A 10,849-nucleotide genomic window follows, 5' to 3' on the forward strand; every position below is an offset into this window, starting at 1 on the left:
TATTGTTTATTAATTTATAGCTGTCAGAGAAAAATTATATAAAAATTATTAAATAATATATCAATAATTAATAATACATTCTAAATAGAAATACACTTAAAAAATGTGAAATTAATATATAGAAAAAAATATAAGTGGCACAATTTCCTGCTATATATCAGCTCACTGAAAATAAAGGCTTATGAGTGCAATAAAAACAAAAAACTTACGAAATACACAGAAACAGTATTACTTTTTGTTTTTTAATAAAGGCAACAATACTCCAATTCTGGTAACAGAACTCAAGGTTTTTAGTTTACAAATAGAATCACACATGTAAGTGAGCAGAAATCAACTTAAATAATCCAGTACAAAAATAGACTGATTCATCATGAAACGAATCAGTAACAGTGGCACTGTAGTCATAAAACATAATAATAATAATAATAATAATAGCAACAATATAAAAACATCCAAAGATCCTGGGTGCATCAGTAAAAACACAGACACATTACATTCACTGGCGTTGTGTGTGTGACTGTGTGAAGGCACTGCGGTTTACAGCGTATGAGCTCACACCAGACCCGCGTCTTTAGCCATTCCATAGAAGATTCCTTTCTGAGCGAGCAGGTTAGTCGGCGTGTCGAACTCTGCAATCTTTCCCTTGTCCAAAACCAGCACTCTGTCAATGAAACAACAGAAGAGCTGGGTGAAATACCAGTGCACACACCTTATGAGAAACACTGGCCATCTTTGCATGGATACACAGGTGTTTATGTCTTAAGTGAATATAAACAGCTGAGAAAGATGCAAACACGTGTTCAGTATATTAGATCCGTGCATTCAGTCTTAAAGTGCATCATTAATCTCAGTCAAACCACAAAAGAGAGAAAATCTCTTGCTGCCCTTTACATCACTTAATAAATCAATGAAAAAAGATAATTGCCACTTTTTATCCAGCTTTTTTCACATGCAATTCTGACTTGTTCTCAGAATTAAATATTAAGTAGCAATTCTGACGTAATTGTGAGATTCAAGGAGTATTCGATTTGCACCTGCAATCTGCAAAACAAAAAGCTTAAAAAGTAGAGATTAGACATACAATACTGTTCAGAATCATTAATTCATGTGAAATTCTGAGAAATAAACTCCTTATTCTGAGAAAAACATCAAAATTGCATGATATAAAAATAAAGTCAGAATTGCGATATATATACATTTATAATTATGAGAAATTAAAGGGATACCCCACCCCAAAATATCTTTGTTGTTGTAATTAATCACCCCCAGAATTAATTATAAAGTCAGAATTGGACTAAACTTGCAAAATTACTGTAGACTGTTTACTTGTCTTCAGTAAACTAGAGCTGATTTTTTATACTTATGTTGGTCTAATACGTTTTTTTTTTTGTGAAATTGAAATTGATGACAACAATTATGAATGGTATCAATGGTATTAAAATGTTTAATGTCATAAAAACTTAAAGCAAAAATAACTATACATGAGAATTAAGATTTTTCCAACCAGATTCAATGCTCTTATAAAAACAACACGAGTCAAATGTCAAAAATGACAAAAAGAAGTTTTCCAGATTTATACTTTGACTTAAAATCTGAAAAAAGTGGAAAAAGTAGAGATCATTCATACTTGTGATAAGAGCATTGAACAGATAGTTGTAAAATGGTCATCAAAAGCAAAAATGCTACAAAGTGCATCACATTTTGTGAGAAAGTGTGACCTGCTCCATCAAAACAGGCAGTATTTCTGGAACAGAGGAAGAAACGAGAGGTACCTGGTGTAGTCCATGATTGTGTTGAGTCTGTGAGCGATGGTGAAGACGGTGCAGTCCTCGAACTGCGTGCGGATGGTGGACTGGATGAGATCGTCCGTCTCCAGATCAACCGCGGCTGTGGCTTCATCCAGGACCAGGATCCTGGTCTTCCTCAGTAAAGCTCGAGCCAAACACACCAGCTGCCTCTGACCCACACTGAACACACACACACACACACACAGTTCATACGCTCATAATGCAGCACGCTAACAGCTAAATACAGACAAATTACATTTCACATTTAAAGAGCTCTGAATCTTGAATGCTTTGGAGCACGAACTTAAGTATTGGTCTCTTTTTAAAGAAGACACTTGGCCAGATTATTACAAGAGTTAAACTTAAAAAAGTTGTAGAAGTTTATTATTATGAAAAATATAGAAAAAAAAACAAAACATGTTTAACACTAAAACTGCATGCAAATGAAAGCCATTAATCTAAACAAGTTGTGCTCCAAATTTGAAGTTGATATCACAAAAAGATGACATTTTGTTTGGGCGCAAGTTTCTACTAGATGACACTTGCTTCTTATTTGCGTCCAATGCCGTCAGTTTTGACAGCGAAGAGTCAGTGATATTAAAGATCATTGAACCTTTTCGAATCATGTCCATGATTTTTTTAATGTATTCACACAGCAAGTGCCAAAACCTTTACCATGTTTTGTTCCATACCGATTAAGTAATAAAAAAATTAAAAAAATTAAAATAAGAGAATATATATAAAAATTTGAGAATATATAGTGATGTGCACACACCCATATTGCTGTGTTTTTCTAACTGTACCTAAGGTTTTCTCCTCCTTCGGAGCACTCCAGATCCAGTTTGGACGACTGGTTGCTGACAAACTTCTTCAGATGAGAGAGTTCCAGCACTTTCCACACTTCTTCATCGCTGTATTTCTCAAAGGGATCGAGGTTCATCCTCAGAGTCCCGGAGAACAGGACGGGCTCCTATAAACATACATCAGTCACACAACACACTGTTCAATGTGTGTATTCACAACACATCTACATTCTGAGAAAAACAGCATTTATTTATCATCAACATGAATTCAACGATAATTAGAGTGGATCAGTTGATGGGACAAATTATTGTTAAAATTTGTATTTAGTAAAAAATAAATTCAGTTAAGTTAAATAAAATAAGCAGCACAATTCCCTGCTATTGACTGTAAATTAATAAAGTAAATTAATAAAATTAACAACATTAACATATATTGGATTTAAATATATATATTAAATATATATATTTAAATTATTGAACATAATATTTAACTGATGCTGTATTGTCTGTAAATCAACTAAATAATAATGTGTGATAATATTATAAAAAGGCAGTTCTAGTATTAACCTCTAGTAAACTTTAAAACATACATTTTATTATTTACTACTACTTTCTTTGTTTGCCTCTTTAAGATGAATCACTTTATGTAGTCCCCAATTTTAAGTCATTTTGGATAAAAGTCTCTAAAAATAAATAAATAAATAAAAGCATTTTCTTCATATTAAAACTTAAAATCATCAGACTTTTATTTTGGCGGGTTGCAGGCAAGTAAGTATCCGCACTTCCGGGTTTAGCGCCGCTGCTGATTAAAGAGCGTCAGTCACAGTTTTGCATTGTGCTTTGAAAACAGCTCGGCATAGCCTAGATTTATACTTTCAGGTTGAAAATAAAACGTATATTGTACAGTTTGTGATCTAAAATGGTAATTGTGTATTAAAAGCTGTCAACCATGTCAGTACGCAAATGTGCAGTCAGAACATATCTATATAACGCATTTTTTATTTTGGTTGCGCATCCGGACCTGCGGTAAATAATATTTAAATTATAATAAACTATAAATTATTAATTATGTAAATTAAGTTATATAAGTGGCACAATTTAGTGCTCAAATTTAATGCAAATTAATTTTAGTATACAGTGTTCCTGTAGCTCAAGTGGTAGAGCATCTATATTTAAATTTATTAAACTCAATATTTAATTAATGCTGTATTGTTTATGAAATGTAAGATGTAACAGTTAAATGAGTTACTTATTGAAAGAAATATAACATTTATTTATTAAAATTAAATTATTTAATCAGCACAATTTACAGCTATCATTGCTAAACGAATCAAAAAGAACATATAATTACATTAATATATACATATTATACATAGTAAATATTGCAAAACAAAACAAAAAAGATGAATAAAAGTTCAAAACACACTGCAGCATTTTGGTAAGAACCGGTTTTACTAGAGAAAACAAAAAATGGGAAAAAAGTCCAATGTTAATAATCTGAATGCCATTATCTTATAGCAGGCTAATTAGCAGCGTTTAGTGATTCTGAAGGTGCTGTGGCATCAATGAGTTTTTTCTGCTGAGCCATCATGAGCGCAGAGCTAATACAGCAGTAAACACCAGTCCCAAGCTGTGCTTCACTTAAAACAGATGCTTTACCCCAACAAAGATGAAGAGAGTCCAAGAGCCTGACCTGAGGGATGATGGTGAGTTTGGAGCGGAGGTCGTGAAGGCCGATCTCAGAAATCTTCACCTCGTCGATCACGATGTGTCCATCCGCCGCCTCCAGCAGACGAAACAGACACAGAGTCATGGAGGACTTCCCAGCACCCGTTCGTCCAACGATACCGATCTGCAGAGCCATAAACCAGCGCTCGAATCATCATACAGACACAGAAACAGTCCCTGAACGTGATAGATAGCATTTACTGCTTCAGTTGATTTATTTCCCTTTAGGGGAAGTACGTTTGCAGCATACGCTCACACAGACATTAAACAACTCACATTTGGCACAACAATAATCGTATATATATAAATATATGACGCTCCTCACCTTCTCTCCTCCTCTGACCTCCAGCGAGATGTTCCTCAGCACCAGGTCCAGTCCCTCGCGGTATCTCACGCTGTAGTCTACGAACTCCACGTTCCCCTTCGGAGGCCAGTCTGCAGGAGGCTGTCTGTCCTTCACTATCCACGGAGCCTACGCACCATTTCAACAGTCCACATGTCAGTAAAGTTCACTCTCGCTGTCTGTTGCGAGGTAAAGTCAGCGGTTTACTCCGAAGAAACTGATTAATGATGATGAGAGTGAATGTGTACCTCGGTCGGCGTCTCTGAATACTCCTTCACTCTCTCCACTGCTACTATGTTGCTCTCGAGGTCAGAGGTCATCCTCACCATCCAGTTCAGGGACATAGTGACCTATTCAGCAAAAAAAAATACATCTCATCTGCTCACCAAGGCTGCATTTGTTTGATCAAAAACACTATAAAAACTGAAATATTATTACGATGTAAAATAACTGTTTTCTATGATTTCTGTCTCTGATCAAAGCTGGAATTGCTCAGTGCGTATACGGTTCATAATGAGAGTGTTTTTACCTGCAGAGCGTAGGACACAGACAGACCGACCAATCCCGGGCTGAGACTCGCCTTCCTAATCACAGCGAACACCGCAGCAAACAGCACGATGCAGTTACCGATAAACTCGATGCGAACCCCCAACCACCTGTTTGCATCCAAACACAACGCTGTTACCACTGAGCCACAGTTATTCTGTGGAGCACACGGTAAAGAAGGAAAACATGCCGACCTGTTGGAAACAATCCCAGGGTAGTAACTCTTCTGGTTCTCGTCCACCTTCATGTCGCTCGAGAGAACGAAGGCAGAGTTTCGGCCGTAGGCGCGGATCACACTGGTGCCTGTGATGGTCTCCGAAAAATGAGAGTATATCGGAGACCTGCTGACAGACTCCAGTCTCTTGAGCTGCCGAGACGTGGCTACATAAAACCTCTAGAGAGGAAATCAGGGAGAGAAGTCAACATCTGCTATTCAACATATTCAGTATTCATACACACACAGATGAGAGAGGATTCAGAAAACACTTTCACATCATTCAAGATTTAGCTGAAGTTCTTTTCAGTCAAAGCTTTAAAATGGTGCTTTATTTCTATCAGGACCTAATATTACAGGTTTGTCTGAACTCTTTAGGAATGTTCGCTCAGTTTATTACTAACTTTTTTTTAGAAAGAAGTCTCTCCTGCTCACCAAAGCTGCCTTTATTTTATTACAAATACTGTAAAAAATCTGAAATATTATTCTGATGTAAATCATCTGTTTTCTGTGTGAATCTGTGTTAAAGTGTAATGTATTTCTGTGATGCTCCGCTGTATTTTCAGCATCATTCCTCCAGTCTTCAGTGTCACATGATCTTCAGAAATCAGAATAATATGATCATTTACTGCTCAAGATACATTTCTGATTATTAGCAATGTTTAACATTTCAAAAGAACAGCATTTTTTTAAATATTATCTTTTTTTGCTGCACTTTTGATCGAAACATTCCTTCATTCAGACAAACCACATCACGTTTGATTTTTTATTTTAATAGTGTCGTTTCTAGAATCCTCACTATTTCAGAATAAATGATATGAATTACATTCAAATATTTCAAAACAATGTTCACATCACTGGAATCAAACGCCATCATAATGTTGTAGTGTTTGGTTTTAGTTTGTTTTTGTACAATGAAATCAGTGAGAATTTAAAAGAATACATTAGATTTCTTGGTTTCATGCGACAAGTGATTCGCTCAGTCATCGCACAGAAAATAAAGAAGCCCAAGCGATATGTAAAAGAGAGACGTGTGTGGAATCATAAGATGATCAGGACGGGTGCAAGACAGAGACAGAGTTGTTCAGTGAGAGATCTGAGGTTTACTACATAAAATATCTTGAGAATAATGGAAGACTAGATCAAAAAACATCATTATTATTATTATAGCAAAATAAAAAAAATATTATCAATAGCAAACACATCTTAATGCACGATGTGTTTCATCTTTTGTCTTCTCCAGATGTTCACTGATGGACTGGAGTGCTGTGGATTATTGTGATGTTTTTATCAGACTCTCATTCTGACGGCACCCATTCACTGCAGAGCATCCCCTGATGAGACACTGATGCAGTGCTACATTTCTACAAACCTGATGAAGAAACACACTCTTCCTGATCTCAGATGATCTGAGGGTGAACACATTTTAATGTTTGGCTGAACGATTGCTTTAACAGCGGGACACACCATCAAATCGAGGACTCTTATTGTGCCTCAGTTCTTTCATTAAAATAACTACATGTCAGGTACAAGTTAGGAGTCCTGTAGTACTGAGAGCTACACTGTTCGTGTTAGAGGAGCGTGCTGTATGAATGTGAATGAGACTGGACTGATGTGATGAGAAACAGCCATGTTCAGTACAGGACGAATGAATTAACTTCTACTCTACACTAAAAGGCTGTTCTTCACCCACCTTCAATACTTTCCAAAAGTAACTGATCATTCTCATATGTTCTCATTTATGATCTCATCTCATTAATAATATGTAATATAAAGTTATAAAGTTACAGAAAATATACTGTTTTCTATATGCCAACATACTAAGAAATCCATATATATTTTTTTATAATAATAATTATTATCATCATACATTATTGATATAATTTGTTCAATTATATAATATTAATAATAATAATAATAATAATAATAATTGATTATAGTATTCTTAATATTAAAAATAATAATTACAATTTATTGCAATATTTAATTAAATAATATAATAATAGTAAGTAGTAGCAGCAGCAGCATTATATAATTTAATAAATTATTACAATAATAATAAAACTAATAATAATAGGTTAATAAACAATACAGTAATAAACAATAAATATAAGTAGTAGTATCAGTGTTATATCATTAAATAAATCACTGCTAAAATGTATTATTACTATTATTGTTGTTAATTTAATATATTGCAATAAAAAAATTATTAATATAATCATATATATATATATATATATATATATATATATATAATAAAAACACTTTTCACTCAAATTACTATACTGTTAATATAATTTACAATATTAATTAAATCTAAAGCACAAGGGTTTGTGGTATACTGTATGTTTCTAGTAAGCTCTGCATTGTCAGAAACTCAAGAAGGTGTTTTGGTAAAAAAAACAGCCACGACTAACCAATCAGCGCACCAAACCACAACATAACAACGACAACAACAACAACAACGACACACGTTAGCATGCTGCATTAGTGAGTTCACCTGGACCCAGCACAAGAACAGTGTTACAGCACGATGACTGAGGAGCACAGGGGTGAGGGCGGAGCATACCACCAGCACATTTACTGTGCATCCAGATATCAATATTGTCTGGAATGACAGAGTCTATCGTATCCATGTCTTTCCTGAAGCAGCTCAAAATTCGCCTCAGGGGGTGGCCACGAAAAATGCTCACAGGGGCGTGTGGAGGAGCGTGGCCTGGGCCGCTTCAGCGTACTGTACACCTGACACAGTACACAGGTGAGCAGAATCAGAGCACCTGTTGAAGGGCAGCACACGGGTCAGTCTCCGCTGCTTCAGACACTACTGTACTGAAACTGTACTGAACGCCTCATCTAGAGAGAAACAAACTCGTGTGGAAGTCAGAAAACAAGAGCACTTCTGCTGCGCTTCTGAGAAATTCAGAACTGAAAAGAATATAATAGGAAATTATATTTCGTAGCTTTGGGGTTGGTAAGAAAGGATTTTATATTAAGTGTGTTCAACACTGATAATAATCAGAAATGTTTCTTGAGCAGTAAATCATCATATTTTCATGATTTCTGAAGATCATGTGACACTGAAGACTGGAGGAATGATGCTGAAAATACAGCGGTAGTGTAGTTTCATCTGGGAATTAGTTTATATGAAATGTTTGATGTTTGATGATCACTATCTATTAGGGGTGTAACGGTACGTATAAATCACGGTTCGGTACGTACCTCGGTTTTAAAGTCACGGTTCAGTTCATTTTCGGTACAGTAAGGGAAAGAAATGCAAACATTAAACTGCAGGTTGTTTATTACAATAAACTTTTTGAACAATTTGTTTATACTTTTTTAAAATACTTTTTAATAAAATATATATAAAATAAAAAAAGAATAAGAAATAAAATACTGCTGCAAAGTTCTCCACTAAATAAAATACTCTCAGTCTAAAACCAATATCATAAAATGAAATATAATGAAAATAAATAACTATGATTACAGTGCAGCATTACCAATCCCAGCATGTAGGCCTGCTCATATAAAAAAAAAAAAAATATATATATATAACTTTTCCAAAGTGTAAAGTGCAGCATCAAGTTTCAGTTTTTAGACCTGCTCAGATTTCGTTATTGCGTTGGACCGAGCGGAATTAAGAGCAAAGGTCTGTTTAAATGCCGACGGGAGCTGCGTTTGAATTACAATCGTTTGGAAACACGAAAATGTACTTATGTTCCGCAAACAAAATATTGCATTCGGTCATACGGTACACACGTGCACTGTACTGAAAGCTCTGTACCGAAACGGTCCGGTACGAATACAGGTACCGTTACACCCCTACTATCTATCTACAATATCTACACTATCTGTCTGTCTGTCCGTCCGTCCGTCCATCTATCAGTCTGTGTGTCTCTCTGTCTGTCTCTCTCTCTGTCTGTCTGTCTGTCCGTCCGTCCATCTATCAGTCTGTCTGACTGTCTGTCTGTGTGGCTGTCTCTCTCTCTCTCTCTCTCTGTCTGTCTGATTCTCTATCTCTCTGTCTCTCTCTCTCTCTATCTGTCTGTCTGTCTATCATGTTTTCCCAGTATAAATATCTAAACATTCTTAAATCAAGATACATTTGATATCACCTGAGTAGAGGTTAAATTCATTATGCCTTGAACAAGAAAAAAAAAATCCAATAAACAAAATGATCTTTCTTACATTACTGGCAGATTTAGCATTATTATTATTTTTAACTGGTTTTAAACTATGAAAACCACAATGTAATTTTGCTTCTCCAGTGAATGAATCTTGTTTTAAGAATGTTTAGATATTCACTGGAAAACAAGACAGAAATAATGGGTAGAAAGATCTAATTTGTGACAATAGCTAAGATATGGATCTAAGAACTGTATATAATCATTAGATTAATAACTCTACTACAGCACTGCTCTCATCTGCACAGAAATCATACATGCATAATTCAGTAATAATGAGTGGAGAAGTGTCTGTGTGTTTGTTGATCAGCAGAGGGTGCTGATGTCCCTGTGAGTGTGTGTGTGTGTGTGTGTGTGTGAGCAGACAGCAGCAGAACTCAAAGCAGGAAGTGGCAGCAGCCGTTGAGGGAGGAACAGGAAGCAAGCTCTAGTACGAGCCGGGAGACATCAGACATGAGACAGACACGGCTTTGCTAAGACCCTGTCAAAATCTGATCTTTAGGACCGAGTGTCACCGAGGACCGAGGACACTAATATAACACCACTGTTTATTTACTATACACTACACACACACTGCAGAAAAACATTTTCTTACTCAGTTTTTATGAAGCTTACCAGCATAAATATATGAAAATTCTTAAATCAAGAATTTTTAACTGTGAAAAATCAGAGAGACTTTTTGTATAAAAATCAATACAGTTTAAACTTAAACTTGAAAATATGAAACAATAATAAAAAAAAAAAATCTAAAACCAATAGGCCAAGACCAATAGGGTGAGAAAAATAAACTTAATTCAAAAGTGTAAAAAATTTTTTTAAATACCTGCACAAAGAAGTAAATCAAGGCCAGAGGGACAGTGACCAGCGCGAATATGGGTGTGCTGAAAATAATCACGATCATAGTGGACAGAGACGCAAAGAAGGTGCCCAGGAACATGAGGACGGTGGACGGCAGGAGCTCGTCGATCACGTAAATGTCCTTGGAGAAGCGGTTGATGATCCGGCCGATAGGAGTGGTGTCGAAGAACGACTGGGGCGTGTGGAATTTGTTGTCCAGCAGGGTTTCATGCAGCTTGCGTGCAGCCTGGATTTTCCCCAGAGCCAGAGTAAAGGAGGAAAACATGACCAGCACACCTGTGTAAGAGAGACCAGAGGAGACACAGTGTCACTACTGTACACACACACACACACACACACACCTGTGTAAGAGAGACCAGAGGAGACACAGTGTCACTACTGTACACACA

The 10,849-nt window shown here is 35.9% G+C and overlaps 1 protein-coding gene across 2 annotated transcripts in view; it reads right to left on the minus strand.

The window, feature by feature from the left end:
- Positions 1-230: 230 nt before the first annotated feature.
- LOC128013834 (ATP-binding cassette sub-family C member 3-like) overlaps positions 231-10,849 on the minus strand; it is a 50,566-nt gene continuing 39,947 nt past the window's right edge. Inside the window, exons 23-31 of one of the 2 annotated variants that reach the window (XM_052597020.1) lie at positions 10,426-10,736; positions 5,402-5,601; positions 5,191-5,317; positions 4,910-5,011; positions 4,644-4,790; positions 4,284-4,442; positions 2,591-2,757; positions 1,773-1,967; positions 231-661 (exon numbers count right to left, since the gene is read on the minus strand). In XM_052597020.1, coding sequence (XP_052452980.1) covers positions 553-661; positions 1,773-1,967; positions 2,591-2,757; positions 4,284-4,442; positions 4,644-4,790; positions 4,910-5,011; positions 5,191-5,317; positions 5,402-5,601; positions 10,426-10,736 — 1,517 coding nt within the window. In that variant the 3' untranslated portion in view covers positions 231-552. The remainder of the gene's footprint in view (positions 662-1,772; positions 1,968-2,590; positions 2,758-4,283; positions 4,443-4,643; positions 4,791-4,909; positions 5,012-5,190; positions 5,318-5,401; positions 5,602-10,425; positions 10,737-10,849) is intronic. The other variant, XM_052597021.1, reaches the window with a different exon arrangement.

This window comes from Carassius gibelio, chromosome B25 (assembly GCF_023724105.1).
Source record: "Carassius gibelio isolate Cgi1373 ecotype wild population from Czech Republic chromosome B25, carGib1.2-hapl.c, whole genome shotgun sequence".
NCBI lineage: Eukaryota > Metazoa > Chordata > Actinopteri > Cypriniformes > Cyprinidae > Carassius > Carassius gibelio.